Source organism: Scleropages formosus, chromosome 11, assembly GCF_900964775.1.
Source record: "Scleropages formosus chromosome 11, fSclFor1.1, whole genome shotgun sequence".
NCBI lineage: Eukaryota > Metazoa > Chordata > Actinopteri > Osteoglossiformes > Osteoglossidae > Scleropages > Scleropages formosus.
The window spans coordinates 1313767-1337781 of record NC_041816.1 but is presented as its reverse complement, the minus strand read 5'-3'; the positions used below and the strand labels follow the sequence as shown (position 1 = coordinate 1337781).

Sequence of the window (24015 nt, the reverse complement as noted above, 5' to 3'; positions counted from 1 at the left end):
AACAGCAATACGACCTGGCTGAACGGTTCAACATGTCCGAACAGCGGCACAAGAAGAGGACAGACGGAGACGACCGGGTGCAGAGGGTGAGAACGCGGCCGAGGGATGCCGGCGACAGGCTGACACCTCGTCGGCTCCAAAAAGAAATGTTCCGTCAGGTGAGCCGTGCCACGGTGCTCTCTAAAGTCCAAACAAAACAGAAAGGAAAGACATCGTGCTACAGCTTTCTGGAGAAATGGATGCGTGAGTCTGGAGCCAAGGCTAAGGGAGCTCCAAGATGCCGCGAGTGTCTGGATCTAACGGGAAGGCGAGTTTAGAAGAAGGAAGGAAGTGCAGGTAGGTGCCCTTCTCTAGCGAGAGCGCGACGCTGCCGTCGCAAACGCCGCGCGCTGTCCGCGTGAGGCGGCCCTCTGGGTTGCCGGTCCGCGTTCCTCCGGATCGTCTCCGGCCCCCGGCCTGCGGTTTGGACGGCCGCCTCGCGGACGCCGGTGCGGTTCAGGGCCCCCGCTGACTCTGCGCCACGTCGCATCGAGAGCCCAGAAGCGAACGAAGAGACTTTGTGTAGGAACGCCTCCGTGTTCGAATCCACCATAACCTTGGAGGACAACCCAGACAGGACTGTTTCAAAGCACAGAGCCAAAGCGAGAATAAAGTGAGTGTCTGGCATTGGGATTGTTCTGGAACTTCACTCAAAGGGCACTGACATCCTGCACGCTTAAACCAAATGTTTCTAAATACAAATGCACAACAACAGATGTATATAAGGAAGCATAAACAACATACAGAAGACATACAACTGTTTTGCTCACTCTGCACATGTAATATAGTGGGAGAACATTTTGTTAAATTCCTGAAGACATTAATTGAAATTGCTATCAGGTAGAATATTTCGCACAATTTTCAGTTAAACTGTTTCTTTTTAATGTAGTTGAAATTCACCCAAAAAAAATTAAATTTAAAAAATAAAAAACCTCCCTGACAGAACGTTCGGTTCTGTGTGAGGCCTGAACTCTGTTAGCGGAAATAAATATTTGGATATTCATACAGGCATTTCTGGTTTTCGTAATACTGATCTGTTTGGTGAACCCCCCCCAACCCAAACCAAACCAAACCAACCCACATTTCAGGAGACCGCGGGAGGAAAAAGGGACGGCTGTGTGAGGCCCAGAGAGCAAGGCCACCCAGGGTGCGACACGTAGACCACCGGGCCGCTGTCAGCCTGCGCCTCCGAGGAAATGGCCGTCTGCCTCCCCCCCCCCTTCGCTAATCGAGTTGCGTCTCAGACAACGGCGACTGCATTACACTTAATCGCATTCGCGGGGCCTTTGTTTTTTTCCGAAGAACCTAGCTCATTTTTAACCCATTTGTGCTGACCTTCCGAGCAGGGGTTGTTGCCAGGGGAGACCGCACCGCCGTGGGGGTGGGGGTGGGGGAAAGAGAGCACAATCCCTTTTAAAAGCACTGATAACTGTGTTGACAGGGCCCAATATCCCCTTATCGGGGCTCGCGAGGCAGCACCTCCAAACCCATCTGGCCTAAACCGGTCTGCTCCAGGCCGTCTGCCAATCAGACCCCCTCCACAAGGAGAAATCCTCACGAGCAGGATCTAGAACCAACGCGAGCTGGTCCGACCTCCCGCTTTCTCCAACCGGAGCTCCCCTCACCCCAGGAACACATTCCCGCCAGCTAACCAGGCAGATAAATGGGCCCTTCGGCAAAACAGATGACGGATGGCTTGATAAACGCGAGGGCTAAAGTGATTACCCACCCCTCGCGATGCTAACTTGTACATTTCCGCTGCTGCCCGCTGCGCGGTCGCCTGCTTCTTATCAGGAGCGCAACACGTCGGCACGTCCGGTCGGCCGACCGCTTTAGGCTCGGGCCGGGCCGAGAAACCGTCCGAGTATCCGGACGGCGTTAAAACGTTACGACGAAGCGGCTCACGTTATCCCGATAACGGCGCCCCTTCTCCATGGAAAGGGCTCGCGGTGCGGAGAAGGCGCTACGGCGCATCTCAGCGGGAGATGGAAAGTCGAGGATGCCGGGACACCCCGGTTCCACCTCTCGGGACCAACAGAGGAAGGTATTTATGGGTGGACTTGCTCTCCGTGCAACGATCTCCACCCAAGCGCCGGCGTTCCCCTTCACATCTGCTACTGCCTCCACGGCTCCCCCTCCGAAGAGACTAATGCCAGGACACCTCAGCTACTCGCTTCGTTCTTCCATAACTTGAATTACCGGCTGGAGTTTTCATAGACATCCCACCAAAAAGCTCGTGGAACTACAAATGGAACTAAGTATCAAAAGGGGAAACATGAAAATTTAATCAGACCCGCACTTAAATAAAAACGAAACCAACAAGACACAGACGAAGGGCGGGGGACGGTGGGGAGAGGGCCTTTCGAGTCAGCGAGCGCACCCCAAGTGTGACCGCTCGGTCGGCGCCATCTCGACCGCTGAGGCGCGGGACGGGATCAGCATCGCGGAGAGAGCGCTAAATCGCATTAAAGAGGAAGCAGGGTAAACGGCGCGTGGTGCACATGGGCCCCTGGAGGTTCGAGGATCAGGAGCGCTTCTTTAAGTACGGCCGTAAAGGGAATATAAGCATCTGGGCCGAACGAAGTAAACCCAGCGGAACGGTTAGCACGTTCAGGAAAAGAAAAAGCCCTCCTAAGTGTTGACGTTTTATTGTCGTGCTCCCGACAACAACGAGGCAGCAGATGGCGCAGTGGTTCGAGCCGTCACGCTGCAAGAGAAGGAGCAGGGATTCGTTCCCCTGCTCATACGCTCGTACCCACGAACAAGGTACCTGCGCTCAACTGTTCCGGTTAACACCACCTAGCTGTATGAAGCGCTGAATGATGGGAAGCGGTTCAGTACACAAAACTAACACTGGAAGCTGCCTTGAAAGAAAGGTCATCTGCCAAATAAGTTCTTAGTAATATACCCTTGCATGAAAGAACTAACAGAGGAATGGAGGGGTCTGTCAACTGACTGGTCATTCCAGCGTATATAATGTGTTTTTTAAATCATTTTGACAACATTTTTATAAAACCCCACATAAAATGATGAAATAAAATACATATGCCACATTGGAAGCTTGCGCAACATTTATGACACTTCTTTACTAAATCTGTATTTACAGTTAAATATTTGTTAGTATTGAAGGTTTTATGCAAGCAAATCACTTCAAATACTGACAAGTTTTTATTCTCATCCAAATTGCAGATTTTTTTTCTTTTTTTTTTTTTTTAATAAGTCTTTTATATTCCAGAATATGTTTTTTAAAAAACAAATAAAAAATGTTGTTTTGCCCTGGATTATCCGCTTACTGCAATGTCAGGTCACCCAAGGTCCATTCATGCAGGGATGAACCATAATAACGAAGTGCTTCTACTGCAGTCCAAAGCGTACAACTTAATGTAAGGCCATGAAAAAGCGGCACAATGGCAAGACGGAAATAAGGAGCAAAAAAAAAAAAAAGCCAAACAATGGGCAAGGAGAGGCAGGAAGACTAATGAATGGCTGAAGAACGGCAGACCGCTGCCAGAGAAAGAGCACCCAAAGATGCGGGCGCAGCTGCAGCGATGGGGCAGCGCCGTTGGGTCACGGGCGCGAGGGATTATACACCTCGGCAACCAACAAATAGCGCTCGCTCTCTTTGCTCGCTGTTGTAGCGCTCTCGCTCCGCGGCTAGCACCGTGTTTTACCGAACGCCTTCCTCTCAAGTCCGTCGAGTCCTGAAGCTTTAATTCTCACCCATAATTATGATGTATTTAGTTACGAAGCTCAAGACCCCGTAGGGAGCGGTGACAGTAACCCCGCGTGGGAAGTCTTTGAACAGACAGCTGACACCGTGCTCCTGGTGGGGGACCGGCAGCCCGTGTCACCTTCTGCCCTCTCCAGCAGAAACACTCGTAAAAACATCATTTCTCTGCTGTTTTTCAATACTTAGGAGCATCCAGCCACCCGGACGCTTCCACACCTGTGCAGTCGTAAAGCTGAGTCGAGAGTCGAGACTCGTGACGGAACCATGCCGTGGACCGGGGGGAACTTTCAATCATGCCTCCTTTGACCTCCTGGGGAAGAACTAGAAGCCCAATGTAAGTTCAAGCCCCTGTTCATTTACTCACATTTCCCTCATTCTTCCAAAACAGCTTACAACAACTTGCCCGTTTATACAGCTGGTCATTTTACTGAAGCCATTTCAGGGTAAGAACCTTGCCTCATGGATTGAAACCCAGGTTCTTCCATTGCAAGGCAATGGCTGTAACCACCACACCACCTGACATTACCGTTTCGGAGCACCCCGTCATTTCCGAAGTGCTCTCGGCATCGCACCGGGTTTGCTGCTTTATTCGGGCTTCGTTCCCAGTTTCCGCCAGTTCGATACCCATGAAACTGGAGACTAGAAACGAAGCACACGCGCGCACATGGGTAATACCAAAATGGGTAAATAACAGTAAATAACCTAGTATTCAAACCAAGCGGGACTATTAAGGGGAAAAGTGTGCTTAACTCAACAAAGCAAGCTGACATATTTCACCAAGACTTTATCGCACATTTAAAGGAAGAAGCAGCCCTCTCAGAGTCAGTCAGACCGCTGCGGGCTGTGAAGGGTTACTCCATTACTCCACGTTGCTCCTCGTTGCCTGGAAGATGTGAGCTCGGGGGTTGAGCCGGGGGTGAAGGCCTTCTCAGCACCTTCCTCCCCTCGCAAAGCGGAGAGGCACGTGAGCGCAAGGGCCCTCCATCTCACCCCTCGCTGCGCTGCCATCGCCGCCCCCTCCTAGCCTCCCTCCATCAGGATGACACCTTGCCCACCCGCCGCCCTTCCAACGGCGGGGCGGAGGAATTCCGACGCCCTCCCAGGGGCCCGAGCACCGAGAGTTCAGGGCGGCCCAGCGAAACGAGGACACGGATTCGGCTCCCTTTCCTCTCCGAGCGTGAGTCATCCCCCCAGCGCCTCAATTTAACGCTTTTGCAGTTCAAGGGAGGCAATTTAAACACGCCCAAGCAGGTTCTGACAGCTATGTAACAGGATAGATTTTGTATGGAAACCGCCTCAGCTGCTCATTTTATCCCTTTATTCGCTCACCGCGTCTGACGAGACAAAGAATGGCGCTTCCCCTCTTCCGGGACGCCGCCTTTTGAGCGCGCTTTACTGGCCTGCCGTGACAGCGAGTTAACTAGCCCGACTAGTCCGCTTAATCTGACCACAGAGGCAACATTTAAAAAACCCACCTTCCCACCAGTCGGAACACGAAATAGACCACCTGCGGCGTAAATGAATTTGGAGTGCTGCTGGATATAAATAAAAATATTTTAAAATTCCCCTTTCAACACATTTGTGTTATTTGCAATGGAAATGCGTTCACTGCATACATTTCTGGATGGGAAACGCATTCAGGCTTGCAATGACTCAAAGTGCAGCGAAGACAGTAAAAGCCAAGGAAGCTCTGCCCTCTTCCTCTTCGGTGCCTTCCCTCCACAGTTAGTATTAATTCATCATTTATCTGACACTTTTCTCCAAAGCAGCTCAGAACGCTAGATTTGTACACCAAGACCCTTACAGTCATTTACCCAATCACAGAGCTTCTTATGCTTTATCAGTCCAGGGTAAGTACCTTGTTCAAAGATACTATAGCGGTGACAGCAGGGATTCGAACCTTGGTCCATTCGAGTACAAGGTTCTGCAGCAACGTAGAAACGCAGGTTCTGAAGGAACTCCAAACCTCTGGCCTTCGCAGCTGCGGTGTTTCTCTGGGGTCAAACAGAGGTAGCCACACACACACACACGTGCAGACGCTCGTCTCGCTGGCGTTAAATGCGATTGAGCGGAACAATTCAGAAGACAGTAAGAGGCCTTTCCCCACACGAGCGGAGCCCAGCTTGTGCGCGGCGCCGACGCGGTCGACACACACCGACCAACTCAGGCTTCGCAGGCAAATCTTGGCCCGCAGTTTGCCTTGCTCTAGGAACACACTCCCATAAACAGTTGGGCAGACCGTCTTCTCAGCGGGGCATCTGGGCGACGTGGTGTTGTGATTAAAAGTGGATCAGCACCTGATCTGAGGAGCGCGAGGAGGATTAAAGCCTTCTGTGCTCGGAAGGACGAGAAAGGTGTCGGTGCAGAACGCGGAGAGAGCGCTGGGATTAAAAAGGGCTTACAACTGGAACATGCTTCCATTTCCATAAGTAAGGGTGATGGGTCTTCCACTGGTGCTGCTGGGACAAGCGGAACACAGTAAATGAACAGGTTGGTGATGCCAACTGGGAGCCTCTGGGCCAACAGCGCGCACGCACGCACGCACGCCGGGCAAAGAGAGCAGCTAACATCAAGTGACCCTGGACACTGGGTGTGGTTGATAGCACGGAAAGTTGGAGGTCCAGTCTTATGATCCTGGTTCAAATCCAGGGCTGTGGAGTCGGTACACAAAATCTTCGACTCCGACTCCAGTAATCCAATAATTGCTTCCAACTCCGACTCCACAGCACCGTTCGAATCCAACTCCTGCTGCAGCACCCTTGAGGAAGACTATTTGCTTGAATTAATACGGTAAGAACGACTAGAACACAGTAACTTGAAAGCATCACCTGAATCAGAAACAGAGAAAAACTCATGGCTGAGCGAAATGACGACAAAGGCCAAGAGCAGAAGAGAGAGAAAAGACGGAGGAGGTCCACCTCATCCTCAGCTCATCCCAAGAGAAACACCACCGGCTGCAGGACTGCAGAACTACATAAACACTTCTGACACATTTCTGTGCCATACTCCTGTTTACATTAATATCCACTTGCTCATCAGATCACTTAACGACGCTTTCCTCGGGGCCGCTGAGGGCATTCAAGGGCAAATCAGCCATCCTTGCCAAAAGGCACATATCTACATAGTACTTTTTTCCCCACGGCAAAACAAACTTATTTCATAAAGTTCTCAGTTCACATGAAGTGTATGTAAGAAGGATGGGTTTATAATGACAATAATTGCTTTTTAAAAGCACTGCAATGCTTTTCATTATGGACACTATAGACATCACCGCTAATTAAAATGAATATGTATTTCAAGAACCCAATGAAGACATCGTCCCGACCCTGAGGTTCAAGAGAAAGAAGAAAGTCAATTTCATATGCAATACATATAGGACGTGCGGTTACATGATCGTACCAACAGCTTGCCGTGGAGCTCAATGAATGAAGGCAGAGAACTTATCGAGGAAGCAGTTGAGCAGCGCGACCTGCAGATGAAGGCAGACCCCATTACAGGTGTGGAAGTCGCACAAAGAGAAGGCAAACTCCTTCAGAGAAGCTCCTCTTCCGGTCGCACTTTCCGAACCCCCGCTGAACGCTTTGAGGAAAACGGAAAGGAGACGAATTTCAGAGGGACGCGGCGAGAGGTGCCCAGGTGTGCGTGTCCATCCTACGGTTTGGCACGCGTGATGCCGCAGCGGGAAAGCGGCGCCGTCTCAACGTGACGCTGGAGAGGAGGGTAAACAACGTGTTTTTGAATTATCCTCCTCTTTGTTATGCAGATGGGCCAGGAAAAGGAGGACATTTCCACGTAGCACGGGGCCTGCTATCTTCTCCATCGCTGCCTCAAGGTGTTGAGCCATCTTACAGTGGAGAGCTGTGAAATGATGTGCGGCCTGCGCATCCCGCACCGATTAGACCGCAACACAGGGGTCGCTGCCGCGGAAGGCCTTTGCTATGCAAATCTCGCAAACGGGGAACAGCGATCTACAGGGGAGCGGCGCTCGCCCACCGCAGAAATCTGAATACAAAATTAGCGTCTCCGGCAATCTCGACACGCGAGACCCATCTAGTTAGCACGCCCCTGTTCGCCGCTTTGAAATAAGCTTAGGCAATGTGCACAGACATCAGCTGATAAACTGTACAAGCTTCAAAGCGACACAAAATGGCAGTGTGTCTAGCGAAATGAGACTCCGACGGAGGGATTTAACGCCAGCTGCGTACCTTTCGCCGTCCTGGCGTCCTGTCAATGTCTCCTAGGGTAATTTCTTATGCCATCACACCCACCACACATCAAGAGAATCTAGCTGAAAGTATAAATAAAGACACATAAGCCCCTCAGATCGTCAGCGCAAACCGAAAAGTGACAGAAGCAAAAACTTTAGGCGAACGATAACGGTAAGAGGGAGGGGAGCTTGGTTCGACGAGGCACACGAGACCCCAATTCCTCTGCGCTTGCATCTAGAAACTAGAGTAGAAGCGGATCAGACACAAAACTCTGACAAAGAAAAATCAATACATCACGCATTTTTTGGTGAACTGCAGCTTTGAATCAAATTACATTAGCATGACTTTCTCGCTCCGCCATGCGCTCCAGGTATGTTCTGGGCAATTGGAAACAAATGGGTTTGAGCACGTTGTAATTGTACGGGCCGAGTTAGTCGAGCATTATCGACTCGCTCAGGGCACCAGACCTTGAACTGCTGCAGATGGTCAAAGGCTACAGGGATTACAGCAGATTTTCAGCAAGCTCTCACGATGCAGCAGAGTGCAGATGAAAACCACAGGCGCCAGGTACCGCACTTCCACACAGAGCCTTTGGTCGGGTTTAGCGGAGGGCTGGAGGGACCTTGTCAATATTTATAAGTGTAATATACATCTTATTTTAAAATTTTACCCACTCAAGTGGCAGCACGGTACCGCAGCCGGTGGCGGCGGAGCCTCACATCCCCTCGGCTGCACACCAAGGTGTGGGTTCTGGCCTTTAGTCTATGTGGAACAGTCCATGTGCACGTCCTCCCCGTGTTCATGCGGGTTTCCTCCGGGTTCTCCGATTTCCTCCCACAGCTCAAACACACGTGCCTGGTGACTCCGTGCTGCCCACAGAGTGAGAATGCGAGACTCGGCCAGCGTCGTCGTCATCGTCATCATCATCATCCTCACCACCATGCAGTCAGATAGCACACTGGAACAGCCTTCAGCACCTCTGCTAAGGATCCAAGAGTGTGGTCCATGCAAGGAACTTAAAGCCACAACTTTTCAGTCACAGGAAGGCTAACCGTCTCAGTGGAGCACAGCGAAGCATCGTTGCAAAGTGCCATTTCATTTCGGCAGCCAAAAGCCACCCAAGGGCGACCGAGCACACGGAGGACAGTGATGAAGACTAATGCAGTTCTCAGGTCCCCCGTCGTCTCACTCTGTAGTCTCAATTTCAGCGCTCGAGTAAAGCCGCAGACATGGCGCGAGATCAGGATTGCCGTCATCTCTACCCAACAGTCACCATAAAGTATTATAATTCATTTCCAAAAAAATCTTTAAATTATAAATTAAGGATAGAATGTGTTATGTATTTAATAAGCGCTTGACTTCTGAATTTTGCCTGTGCTTCTTTGCATTTCCTCTCGGACTGATCCCTTCGGCACCGCCGTCACCGTAACACCAAGATCCTTAACTCTGAAGCCGCACTTGCCGCCACGCCTGAGCGGGCGGCCGTCCGCACCCAATTAAATGCAGGCAGAACGAAAAGGAAAGGGAGATAAGGGGATGCGTGGTCCATTTATTGGGAAGACCAGCTCATACAAGGGGGAAAAAACAGGAGCCTGGGGGATTGAGCCATGAGCTACTGGGATCCAACATCGGTGCGATAACTTTGAACAGCGATTAAGCGGCGTACCTGAGAAAAGGTGATAGCTGCCGTCTCCGGATTGTACTTGTGCAAATAAACAGCCAAGCAAGCCCTCACGGCACAGCCGTGGCGTCTGCGGGTGCGCCGATAACGGCATCCTCAAGATGGAGCTCGGCGTTCGTACGGAAGGCCTTTCGTAAAATAGGAGGAGAGCCAGATAAGAGGCAGGTAATATCAACTGAAAATGAAAGCGGAATGAAAAAGATCTTCAAGACAGCCGGCGGGACAGTTTAACTGTGACTTTCACTACACTGGCAGCTGGGGCATTGAAATCGCCTTCGCTAACGGGGAAAGTGTGAGCGGGGACCTCCCCTGCAGGCCATGCTCTCTGACAGGGTTCCTGGTTCGAACCCCTGCCGTGCCACAGTGCCCATCTGAGATGAGGCAACCTGCGACCCCTTAAGTGGGTGGGGCTCCATTTCCCCTCGTAGCTCGTGGCAAAACCGACGGCGAGCAGGAAGGTTTGGGCTCTCCTTGGAGCGCGTTACTCTCACCGACGAAGGCCGAAGAGCGGAAAGAAGCGACTCCGAAAGCAAAGTGCTGCCGGACATGTTCAGATTGACTGAAGGCGGAGCAGTGGAATGTCAGATTGCCCGGTGCGGAGTGCAGACATTTCATAAAACACCGGACTTTTCAACTTTCAGCTCAAAATCACCTTTTCTTGAAGTCCACAACCCATCAGGAAGGAATAGAACAACGGAAGTTGTATGAGTGGTATTGTAGAGTTGTTCCGGGATTCTTTTCACTTCCGAAGCACAGATTCTTTTGAGAGATCCGGCTCCCTGTTAAATTACTCGCACAGCAAATTAAAATGCAGAGCGCAGTTTCTTTTAGCTAATACAATCAGCCTGTTGTTGCGAGAGTCTAAACGATGGATAGTAACTAATTTATTCTGTCACTTTTTCACAATTCCAGGCCCTTAAATTGGAAGAGTAATTTAGTACAAAATTATTCCACATATAACGACACCAAAACAGAGAGTATATAATAAACCAATTATACATGTATACCCCAGGAAAAAGAATCATGACGGAGCAGAGGATCATGGGAATATTTCCAAAGCTGAGGAAACAGCAAGGAGCTCAGCAGCCTTAACCAGCTATTTTGACTTCCAGTTCTTATGGTATAATTGTTGGGGAAACTATCAGCTGGGGGGAGAGGGGGTTCAAAGAACGGTATTTAAATTGAGCTTTTCAAATCAGTCACCATTTTCGGCAAGAAGTGGCAGCGCAACACATCCGTCGCTGCCAAAGGGCAAAGGTCAAAGAGCCCAAAGCGAGCGGCGGTGCGGAGAGACAGAGTCCTCATTACCATTGTCTGGAGCGCTACCTCACATCTTGGGGCCGTGTCGTCTGAATACAAATGGCCCCACTCGGCTGAAGGGAGAGATAATCCCTTCCCCAATAAACGCATCAATCTCGGCTGCCTCCCGGGCCACACAAACCGACGCAGGCGAAGAGGGAGGGGAGCTTCGTTACGAGGCGAGGAGCTCTGCTGGTTCGCCCGTGGCGCTCGGCGAGGAGGAGACGGAGACGCAGGGGTGGTCGTCCGCGAGCCGCTGTAATGGAAACGAGGACACGAGTCTCCCTCATCTATCACAGATATTACACGGACACGTCGAGCGCGCCGGGCCGCATTATCGCCGCGCCATCTCGGGGGCTGCGGCAGCGTCGCAATTTCCCTCGCAATTGGAACGTGACGGCCGACTCCTGATGACGCCGCAATTAACCTCTTGATCACCCCTGCGAGCAGCTAGCAAAGGACTGATAACGGGCTGAGGAAGGGGCTCTCCGAAAAGCGGTCCTGCGTAAACCTGCCGACTAAAAGATGTGGCAGGTGCAGGTAGCAGTGAGACCAATCGGATTAAGAAAGGGACGTTGAGGATCATGTGATTCGGTTGATCGAAAGGTTCAAAGCAGCGAAGCAGCACATTCCGCACAGGGTCCGCTTTACTCCGAAACCCCCAGACACAGAAAAGATCGCCTCCCTCGGCTCCTCCCACAGCAAATTCAACTCCAGGCAGGAACCCTCCTGACTCAGAACACCTTATGGTCGCTGCCACTCCACTGAGCTCCCAGGCCCCAAGAGGTCCAGTTGAGAAGTTCGGAGCAAAACGCGGTAAGCGCCGCTCCTCCCAAACACTGCCTGCACGTTTAGCCTGCAGAAAAACTTCTCAAACGCTCAGAGTGGTCGAAGCCACATCTCGCACCGCTTGATGGTGACGTGTGCGATTCGGAGGTAGCTCTCTGTCCAGTCATCTATCCATCTGCTTAGAGTATACAGAATGATTGGTGGGGGGTCACCGTTGCTCACTTTGTTTCGATTTATATTTCTTTATGATCTCGTGAAGATCTGCCAATAAGACCTCATCAACATTTACACTGCAAGAGAAGCACCGGTGTTGAGTTCTCTCAGAGTTTTCAGTGTGTACCTCTGTGCCGGTGTGATTTTTGACATAGACATACACCTCCTGACATATACTGCACAAAGTGGTCCAAGATGATGTGAGAGCAAGGGTTACAGAAATGACAAGATGCAAAAGTCAGCATAAAGTACTGACCTTAGAAGATATTGTATGAGAAACTGTCCAGTTTACATGACGTTTGAGAATTCACGTACGCACGTGTGCGCGTGTGTGTGCACGTGCATGTGACGGGAGGCTCTTACTAGCCACAGTCAGGCGTGCAGTGCGGCTCATGATGATGCCCAGGCTGTCGATGGATGCCACGCATTGGTAGACACCCTCGTCTGGCTTGTTGTGCTTCGAGTGTACCACGTTGGTGATGAGCAGCGAGCCGTCAGTCAGCAGCTGCCGCCGCTCCTCCGACGCCAGGTTCAGGAAGGTTCCGTCTTTCTTCCACTCCACCCGCGCCGGCATGTCGCCCAGCACCGAGCAGTTGAGCACAGCCGGCGCACCGCGGATGGCTACGGTGTCCGCTGGCTCCACGGCAAAACCAAACGCGGCGAAGGGTCTCGGGTTCAGCCCTGCGAAGGACACGGAGGACATGGCTGTAGTTAGATAAACCCGAATTAATAGGAAACCCTGTCAACCACAAGCAGCGGAAAGACAAGACAGGACCACGCATTTTGGCCTCGTCGTCAAACTGATGTGACCAGACGCTACTGCATCCTGTAACAGAAAAAAACAACGTTCCACAAACTTCCAACAAAATCACAGTAGGCAGACTAGAAGTGTGGGGTCATTTAAGGAGTACAAGTACCTACATGGAGAGCACCAGAAGCACGCTTCACGCCTGCGTCCTTCAAGCGCAAGGTGGTGCTCTAACCCACCTGCTCTTGTTGAACAAGCTACACAACAATTAAACTGTGGCTCATTTAACAGAGCAGAAAGATAACAGGTCTTCTCCGGGAGTACAGTGTGGCACTCTTTCCAAATTAAACATATTATTTGCATATATTATTTTATACACACCCACTCCGACACTGCATCCTTGATCATGGTACTTACCATCAACTGATAGAGTAAAAACTGTTCAGCGGTATGAATGGCTAAATTATGGCATGTAGCCTTTTGCACAAATCTAACACTGGAAGCTGGTTTGAAGAAAAGCATCAGCTAAATTCATCATTCATTATCTAGACAGACATGATAAATGTCCCCTTATTGAAAAATATCTCACTTTTTTCAGACAGTACTGTAAAACACACTGACATGGGGGATTAACTAGACATCTACACCCAAAGCTAAGACTTCGCAGGACAATTTCAGCTCACGGTGCCCTCCCAGCCCAACCCCAGGTCATAGCGGAAGGTCTCCAGAACAGCACACAGTCCCGCTCAATCTGCAGTATGAAAGCAAGAGCCCGTTTACTTGCAGGAAACAATATTGTGTTTTCAAGGACAAGAAAGGGCGAAAACTGGAAAACGTCTGACTGCGTAAAAACAAATAATTCAGCACGAGGGTAAGCATAGTGTGTCAACAGTAATTACGCTAATTGTCGACGCTGCCAGAAAGGCACAAAAACAATTAAGGCGGGCAAAATTTTATGTATTATCAGACAAGCCATTAGTATAAAAATAGGCAGCAATAAAGCCCACGTGTGACCTGCAGCTGAGGACAAATCGAGCAGCGGGCCGATCGCGGAGCTGCTTGAGCGCGCCCATCACAGCCAGTTGAAGCAGGACCTCTCGGGTCAGTTATGTTCTTATCACGTAAGGGGGAAGAGCGGAAAGGAAGCCCGACTGCAGCGCTTTGAAGACGGCACACACAGGACGGAGAGGTGCAATCAGAGTCGCGTTTACCCCGAAACGGCAGGGCGCCGACCAGTAAGGCCCTTCCTATTGACCTCTGCAGTCGGTCCGGCGCAGCACAGCCTCAGCGCTCACTTCCACTTGTGACGGTGGACAGAGAAGGAAAGGATTCCATGCACTCAAGATCTGCTCCACAGGCGGACGCCACCGTCTCGCACCCGAGAGCCATTTTCACCTTCTCCAGTCACCCGGAAAAGCCCACGTCCGCTTTGCCTAGTTTTGCCGGCCGCTGTTGGCACCAGTGCCCTCTGAGGTGTGACAGAAAGTCCAGCGAGGATGACGGCGCACAGGGTGCCTTGATCTGGAGCCGATCGAGGAGCCGCAGCGGAATTCTCTACGGAATTCACCCACCCATCCGTTATCAGTAACTGTGGGGTCATGGTGGTCCACGATCTACCATCGAATAATAGGGTGTGGGCTTGCATCACCGTGGATGGCACACCAGTCCATCACAGTGCGATCACACACTTGCAGGATGGAGGAAACCGAAACAAACACAGCGATTACACGTAAACTCCACAGAGACTGAGCCAAAATGGAACCTATGTCTGAAACCACATCTCAGGTGGTGTGAGGTACCAGTGCTACTTGCTGTGCCACCAAATGCTACAGGCGTGTGGCTATTAGAAGAGCAGGGGAGGCTGGGAATGCTGCACGTGTTTACAAAGAGACCATACATAGCAAGCCAAGCAAGACACATCCCAGGGCCATCCAAGAAATGAGAAAAAAAAAAACTGAAATCAATTTAATGTATTCCACAACAAGCAAAAATGATACCCCCATTATTCTTACAGGAAGCCGGGCTCCCGCAGCCTGCCGGGATGGTAGCCTGTAGTGACCGTAACAGACAAAGACATGACACGGAACGGCTTTCGGGCGTTCCAGGGAGGGTGGTGAGCAGATGGAGAGCCGCAAGCGCCGTGCCACCGGACGGGCCATCGGCGGAATGACATACTTCATCATTAGCATCTTTAACGGCTCACCAGCAGGTCCAGCAGGAGAGGCATGGAGGCAAGCGGGCAAAGGACGCCGCTAGACCCAAAAAAAAAAAAAAAACCCACATACACACACACACACACACACACACACACACACACACTCTGGCCATCTGCTTTGCATGCCGATGGCTTCCCCCGTTGCAGGAGTCAGAGCCGAGCAGCAGGTAGAACAGTGACCGTGCCAGTGTCACTCCCCCCAGAGCAGGGCAGTTCAGCACAGTAGGGAGAGGTGTGGCCATAGCAGGAAGTCACCTCTTCATTGCTGTACTGATACATGTGAAGCAGTGCCTGAAACTAAGCACAGGGGAATGTGTGTGTGTGTGTTGTGGTACAGCTCTGCAGACAACAGCGTCCACTAAAACAGTTCAGCCTGATTCAGACACAGGTTAAATACCCAAATGAAACGTAGGGCCAGCAGGTGGCATAGTCATTAAAACTGTTGACTAAAAACCTCAAGGCTCCAGGTTAGAATCCCACTCCTGCTGTAGTACCCTTGAGCAAGGTACTAACCTTCATACAGTACAAATGGTTATATAACAAAAGCTGAAAGTGTGAGCTAGATGAACAAATCAGGGGACAGCTGGTCATGTAGTGGTCAAAGCTCCTGTATTTGGATTCAAAGGTTTGAACCCCACCTCCGGCTATAGCACCCTTGAGCAAGGTACTTACCCTGAATTGCTCCAGGAAAATTACCCAGCTGTTGAAATGGGTAAATAACTAACCTTGACTTTACAAGTCGCTTCGGAAAAGCATCAGCTAAATGTAATGTAAATAACGATAATGCGTGACGACAAACACTGACGACATTTCCCGAATCTCCTAGTCTTTGAAATGATGAACATACTTTTTGGCCACAACTTCATCAAGCTCCTTTGATCCATGCGGATTAGACAGCGCTGTGTATTTCGTTAAGGCTAATTAATAGGGCAAATTAACTTTTAAATCGCTTGCACAGTTTTGTTAAATGAAATGTATGCAGAGCCCTGAGGATTTCCACAAAAGTTGCTAATATTTATCCATTAACACAGTAGAAGTAAACTAGAAACTCTTTCTCCAAACAAACAAATAATCCAGAGCTTCAGTCTTTCAGGCTGAAGTGATTATTAAATAATTGATATGAAGTTGATTAAAAGAGTACACAAGCGCTGAAATGGAAACTGGAATATGCATTTTTCAAATGAATCAACAATAATATCAACAAAATGCTCATCCAAGACATCTTAATGTCTTACATTAATTTTTTATTTTTTTTTTAAATAATCACCATTAACCATTCTTTAACTGGCGGTGCCAGAGTAGCAGAGTAGGCAGCGCTGGTGCCTCAAATCTCATGGGCTGTGGGTTTCAATACAGATCGGTCAGTGTGGAGTCTGCCTGTCCTCCAGGAGTGTCTGGGTTTCCTCCAAGTGCTCCCGTTTCCTCCCACAATCCAGGGACATGTGCTTCTGATGAACTCGTGACCGTACGATACCCTTAATGGACGAGTGTGTGTGTGGGGGGCTACCCTGTGATGGACTGGCGTCCCATGCGGAGACCTGATGGCCACCTTCGCATCCCCCCAAAAGGAATACCAAATAGGAATTACAGACACGGAGGCCTAATCTCTCCACCCAGCTGTGACCAGGTGTCCATGGCTCATGCACCAGTCAGTGAGTATGGGAAGACGACTCACCGCGGGGATCCTAGGGGACCAGCCGTTCCACCAAAGGGGCACCTGTCTTACCTGCCCCACGGAGAGCATCCCATGTGCAGCGGGGTCCCTTTCAGCAGGACGCTAGGTCACAGGATAGCATGAAAGACCACAAAGCCACTCCCTGCTTTACAATGGTCTTGGTTTTGTCTCCCATAAGACTAATTGCTGACCCAAATGGGTGGTCTTTGGCAATCTCTCACCGCTAACTGGAAACAATGGCAACCTCCCTCCCTCCCTTTCCATTCAACTACCAGTGATACTCCATTGAGGCAAGCAGGACCCATGAGAATTAATAGTAATAATAAAAATGTTTGAAGTCCTGTAGAATATTTTGTCAAAAGGTTTTAAAATTCAGCCATTGCACTTAAGGCTTTTTGGGCAAATTATAATTTAATTTGTGGACATGAAGAGCAAATAAGCATCCTAAGGCAATGGGATGTGTACTGAGTGGGGTGCCCACAGCCAAAAGCAGGGAAAAGGTGGTCACAGGTACGGCACAGCTGTCTGGCTAAGGTACAGATGTATATTCCTGAGGCGGCAGCTTGCTCAGTAGTTACGATGAACACCTTACACTTGAGAACCCGGGTTCAAATCCCACCTCCTGCTGTTTTACTCTTGATCAAGGTACTTACCCTGAGTTGACACGGCAAAAATTAACTGGGTGAATTACTGTAAGTAGCTCAGTATACAACTCTAACGTAAGTGACTTTGGAGAAAAGCATCAGCTAAATTAATAAATAATAATAATAATAATATATTCCCAGCACGACAGCTCTCAGCCGTCTCGTCCATCACCGAGTTAAGGCTTCCAAGGGTCCGGAGCGGAAGACGTCTCCGCCTTTCATGTCTGTCCACCCCTGGCCATACCGGTCCTCTGCGGGATTGCTTTCATCTCCTGCCACAGGTTCCTTTTCATCTTATTCGTACAAATGCTACAGAATGAACGTTCTCAACAGAAGAACGGCGGAAGGCTGCCACGAGAAAACGATAACTTATCCTACCGCACCAGCTCCTTAAAACGAAGGAGCACGGTAAGCGCTGGTTTCTTTCAGATGTATTCCGTCTTCAGCCCAGGCTCCACAGGGCGCCGCACAGTCCCCGGGCCAGTGCCCAGGTGTCCAATGAAAGCCTACAGTGGCACCGAACTGCTGCGCTGGAACCTGGGCTCCATCTCAGTGCTGAAATAGGTGGGGCTGTAAAGATGCTAATGAAACAGCAACAAGTAAACAACCATTTCATTGCCTATAGCTCACTCACTGATAAGGGCAAATTGCATCCCATAAACCTGGGATAAATGGAACAGTGCAATTTTGACATAAGAGTTTTTTTTCACTTGAGCAGTGGGCTGGTGGACTCGAGTATGACATCCAACGAAAACTGGGACTTTGGAAACAAAATATCATACCGTAGTGAATTTGTCACAGAATGCATCGATGCTACTGAAACAAAGAAGTGAAGAACATGGTGAAGGACAATCACCTCGATGTCACCACAACGCTGGGCAGCAGGTGGAGTAGTGCTTCATCTATTGCCTTGTAATCAAATGAGCCAGGTTCGAATACCACTCCTGTTGTAGTACCCCTGTTCGAGGTATTTACCGTGAGCAACACAGCCCTATAAATGAATAAAATGTTTATGTAGTTTATTATGCACACCAAACACTGCAAACTATATGCAACAAAAGAGTCAGATGAATGAAGGTGAATAGCAATATTTAATGATGAGAAGAAGTTATATATGGGGTTGTTGGAGGGAAATGGGGTGAAACACTCCAGAGAACCCGTCTGGAAGAGCGCGCTGCTCCCCGTCCCTTCCCTTCCGAGCCGTGAGGCCATCCATCACGCTAAACCTGCTGATGTGTTGATTTGCTCAGCGCCCAGGGAATCCGCACAGCGTGGCATGCGCGCCGCAGCGCTCCCCCGAACCCGGGGATCCGTGTTTAGGTGGGCGCCAAGGCACTCGTTTTACAGCTGTCACAGCAAGGGGGAGGGAGGGGACACTTCGGCTCGGTGCGGACTGCCACCATCGCCACAGAGCCTCTGAGCAGAGAGGGCTGAGCGACGACCCTCCTGGGAGAACCTCGGCCGCCTAGCTACACGAGGACAAAGAAAAGGTTTTCCCCGCTATGAAGCAAAAGGAACAAACACGGAGCTGCGGAGCCACTCGTGCAACACTGCACTGCAACAACCTGCCAGGTGATCGGTAGCTGCCGGAGCCCCCCGGGAAGCCGTACATCAGGACAAAACGATGCAAATGTGCATGATGTCGTAAGGTCGGAGGTCGCAGGCCCCGGGAGCCGCCACTCTCGCCTGCCTGTCTGCGATAGCGTTTCCCCGGAGCACCCAGGCTCACATCTCCGGTAAAACCCTGAGAGCGCAGCTATCAGCCGAGAGGAGCGGGATGCCACGCTGCGCGGTACCCCTCCAATCCCCGCTATCAAAGCGTCTCCAGCAGAGAGACCCCCGCCCAACGCCACGACCCTCCTCTACCCACGCTTCATCGAAATGAGCGCACAGCAGGGGGCAAACGAGTGCGCGAGACAAAATTATAGACGACTGCAGAATTTGCTTTGAAGTCCAAATTCAGCCCACACCTAAAAAATTTCCTTTTTAAATAATGAAGCAAACACTGAATTTCAAGAATCTGTTCAAAGAGTGAAACATCCTCTAGACAAACGAGTCACTTTTTCAACAAACAATGCAGCACAAAGAAAATCACAGATTATCCGTTCCACATAATTACAGCGCATCGCGATGGCGATCGGGTAAAACTGCACCATTTAAAATTATTGACAGCGAGCAAACAAACCATGGAGGCGCAATGGGAACAAACAACTCGGAAGGAAGGCAAAAGCGCAAACGATAATTGAAATATAAGCTGTTTGCCGTCTTGCAGAAATGTACGACCGGAAGGGCCCGACCTCTGCGGCTCACGTCCATCACGATGACTGAGCTCACTCTATTCGTGCCATTAACGAATAAAGGGACATTCCCCCCAGGCCAGCGCGGTCCCGACTCTGGGGGAGGGGGGCTGACAGGCAGCAGAAATCGAACCCTTTGATTCAAGCACACCCCCCGCCACCACTGGAGACCCCTCCTCCGCTCCCCGATCGGCCTCTTTGTAGGGACTTTCAAAGGACTATCCGTCAAGCCCAACTACACCGTAGGTCCCTTAACTCTTTAATTAGCCCCACCACCCACTTTGGTCCAAACGAACAGTGTGCGAGAAGGCCGCTTGCCGAGACACACGTGTGCTTGGCCATCGCTGCAGCCGCAATGTGGAATACCGTCGAGCGCAATCACTCAGGAGGAAAACAATCGCGTTCACATTACCCAACATGTTCTGTGGGTTCCCTCATCTTCCAAAGGTGTAACCCTTACCAAAGCATGAAGAGAAAGACAGGCGAATCCAGTAATTACCCACCCACACACACAGACAAGTGAAAACACCGGGGAATAACATAAATGTAGAAGTAAAGCAGGTAATGCTGGTGTCTCAGCTCCTGGGCTGTGGTTTTGGACCTGGGTTCAAATGCAGCTCGCTCTGCGTTCTCCTCGTGCATAGAGGGGGTTTCCTCCAGGTGCTCCGATCTCCCTCCACAGTCCGAAGACATGCAGACAAAAAGGCGATGGTAAAACGCTGGCTAACACTCCCGTACACTCCATTACGATGAAAACATGCGAGCGGTCGCCATGAGTCCACTTTAACTTAAGGGCACTTCCCTTTACCTTACGTATATAAGTGTAGCTATACACATAAACACTTACTAGAAGTTAAACTCGCCTCCTTTCCTATGACCCAGAAGGCTCCGCTGACAGCGAACTCCGGCTTCAATAAGAAAGAAAGACTTAACCCCATGAACAATAGCGCAGTGCTCAAAGCCAAGGCAGCTGGGCCATGACTGAGATCATCAAGACTCCCACAGAACAGGAGAGGAGAGGAGAGAGTACAGTACGGGAGCTGCGTACAACACTGATGTCCCCCCGAAGGCTGCAAAGGAGCTGAGGGACCGCTGGGAAATGTCTCGATTCTTCACCGAATAGCACTTCGCTCAGTGGACCCGAAAATGGGCCCGTCTGCCTGTATGGCGCCGAAATACCCTCGTGCGTGTGTGTGCGTGCGTGCGTGCACGTGCATTCCGGGACCTTCAGCAAGTAATGCGAAGGCTAACATAAACCAAATGTCACATAATATAGCCTGTACCACCCGATGCATTTGACACGAGCAGGGGAATTTTTTTGTTTCAAGCGAGAGCACCGAGCGAAAACCACGTTTAACGTAACACCGATTTCCACTTTGAAAAAGCCACTGGAAGTGGCTGGAATCGGTCCCAAGACTGAAGACGCCTTGTCCTCCCGCAGCGAGACCTGCCGCACGGAAGTACTTGGTAAGACACAGGCACTTATTCTCCCAAAGGCCGCTGGCAAACAATTTGTGTAATAAGACACCCTTTGGGTTTTTTCAAAGTTGAATTTGATACTAAAAAAAAAAAAAAAAAAAAACACACACACAGAGACACCAAACAACGACAGAGGACAAAAATGTCCTACTGAAGAGCCCTATGGTGTGAACCGCATGGCAATTTCTCAGCATCGGATTTCAAAGGCTACATTTCCGCCAATTATACTCCACCATTTTTACTTACCGCACCGGCCCCACGTCGCTCAGAAATAAATACGAACGTTACCCGGAGTGCTCCAAAATGTCAGCTGCTTTAACGCTGGTATGAAGAGCCAAAGCGAAAAAAAAATCAGTGAAGTTCCGCACTGTGACTTCTTGGCTACGCATCATTTCCAGCACTACCACTCATCTCCACCGCTCCCGCTAAAGCTGACCAGTGCAGAGGAGTCCTGCCCACAACCGTGACACCAATTACCGTACACCTCAAATAAGTATAAACTCACCTTAATTAAACCCCCTTAAGAGAAATAGCAACATGTGGTTTCCAATAATCACAAAATAACATCTGCCATTCTGGCTAAAATAGGTCCTAAGAGAACAACGTTTTAAAGCCACATATATGGACATGGATGGATGGACACACACACACACACACACACACACACACACACACACAGAACGAGCGATCTTCAATTTTCTGCAATAACCCTAACCCCCAGTTCATCCATACCGGCTGCACTAGAACCTGTTTAAACTTCCTTAATTAAGAAGGTGCTCCAGCACCAATAAGGTTGGCACCGGAAAGGAACACCTGAAAGTCCTGCTGGCCGATATCATCGGCAGGTGCAGCGTCGCGAGAAATCAATACGCGACGAAGCTGCGCCATCAGCAAGATGGGAGCAGGAGAACAGTTCAGTCAAGCGAATATTGAACTGTCCTCCAAGCTGCAAGCGAGACTCTGGTGGCAGATGCCAGGGCTGAAGTGTGCTTCTCAAAAGAGGGATGCCTTCAAAAATCATCCAATAAAAATGAGCACTCTAGAAAATTTACAGAATGTTTCTACCCAACGTCACTATATGTACGATTATGGTATTATTCGTCCATCTCAACTTGCATTTGAGCGCCTTTCTCCTGCTGAAGCTGCCAATGGCAGATATACGTACGTCAAGCACTTTCTGCAACTCCTGGAAAACACATATCTTCAATGTGTACAGTAATACCAGAGGACCAGTGAGCCATTACTGGGCCCTGGCTACTACTGAACAGCAGGACAGTCTTTCGACGCGACGCCCGTTCCCTCGACGCATCGGTCGGCACAGCGAAACTCTCCACTGCAGAAAGCTTCCTGCTCATGCGATTCTCCTTTTCCAGATGCGTTGAGATGGGAATGGATGCCAGAAGAGGGGAGATACATGCCTTTGAGGAGAATAACAGCGATGTGGTCCTGAGACTCAGGCTGGCGTAAGAGAGGGCTGTTAGCAAAAGCTAATTAAAGAGCGCCAAGTTGCAGCTCGCTGCATCGAGAGACCCCGGGACAGCACAACGGGAAAGCGGGAGATCAGAGGTTCTCGGGATAATAGCACTAATTTGACCGAAAGCAGAAGCTCCCCAATCACTCGTACCAGTGGCTGCAGAACACGGTTGGTATTAATGAGATGACAACCCAACAAAGGGCATGTTCAGTGGAAATGGAGCCGCTCACCGGGCACATGCCGGACACCATACTGCAGTGCTGGCGCCCACGGTACTTTACACAATGGTCATAAGTTCAGGTACGGTCAAAGCAACGCAGCTCAAAACAACGTTGCAAAGAGTGAGGAAGAATGATTTGATCCAAATGGCATCTAAAACAAAGTTGGTGGTTCTCTACAGGAGCTCAGTGCTGCCACCTCGTTCAGGGAAGGTCTGCACAAGAAGGGATCCAAATGTGCAACCGTCAGGCTACGCTGCAGAGATAAGGCGCGGTGCAGCCGAGTGGAGCGGTCGTCATTAGTGGGAGTTATTTGCGCTGATGGTATCTCTGCCGGTTCCCGGGAACGAGGGCCAGGCCGCTGTTCCGCTGGCTTGCCCTGGTATGCTGTTCGTTCTCAGGCCATCCTCCCCCACCCTTTGTTCAGCTTTGTTCTCCTCCGGGGCGGGATGCTCTCCGTTCGCCACCACGCTCCGCACAGGAGCGGGCCGGCACGGACGCCGCGGACTCCGGCTGCAACCAAGCGTCGACGTGCCCGATGTGCTCTGCACACCTGGAAATTCGTCCTCTGGCCGCTGGATGCCGAGAGCCGCGGCTTCACTCTTTTTCAGAGCCGTTTTTGCTCTACCGAGAGTACAGGCCTCCGCTCGCCGTCTGCTCCATCCTCTCTTACGCAACGGCTCCGCTTATTTTATGAATGGCGCCGACGCGTACTGAAAAGCAGGATCTTTACTTTGGGCCACGGAGACTGGCTGAGGGAGAGTCCAAACGGACTTCAGCAGTTGGCGCAGCACAAGATAGCGAGACCCCTTTTATAACTGCTTAAAACCGGAACAGAGCCTTCATAATAAAGGACCACAGAAGAGGAAAAGAACAAAAGGGAACATTTTGGGCAGCTTATAAGCATGTGTCCGGGGTGTGTGATGACATCGGAAACCCTACAACAGGCAGCCCAGAATGCCTTTGGAGGAAAAACAACTTGTGGGACCCAACCCCCACGCTTATGCACACATCCCCCACCCTCATCACTGAGTTACTGATGCCATCTCTGCAGTGCAGAAAGTGGTGGGATAAAGCAATCTCCACACACACACACACACACACACACACACACACACACACACTTCTTCCGGGAGATTCAGTCACAGCAGGCCACAGCTCACTCTTATCTTTTAGCCAAGTCTCCTGTGTAAACACTTAACAGCTTGGGGCTCCACACAAACAAGTCTGTATACGTCTGTAATACACACACACACACACACACACACACACACACACACACACACACACACACGTGTATGTACGC

At 50.3% G+C, this 24015-nt stretch overlaps 1 protein-coding gene across 7 annotated transcripts in view; it reads right to left on the bottom strand.

Moving 5' to 3' along the window:
- The window catches only part of neo1a (neogenin 1a), a 134414-nt gene that overhangs the window by 69279 nt on the left and 41120 nt on the right, over positions 1-24015 (bottom strand). For all 7 annotated transcript variants that reach the window (XM_029256140.1, XM_029256145.1, XM_029256146.1 and 4 more), the window contains exon 2: positions 12323-12640. In XM_029256140.1, the coding sequence (XP_029111973.1) occupies positions 12323-12640 (318 nt within the window). The remainder of the gene's footprint in view (positions 1-12322; positions 12641-24015) is intronic.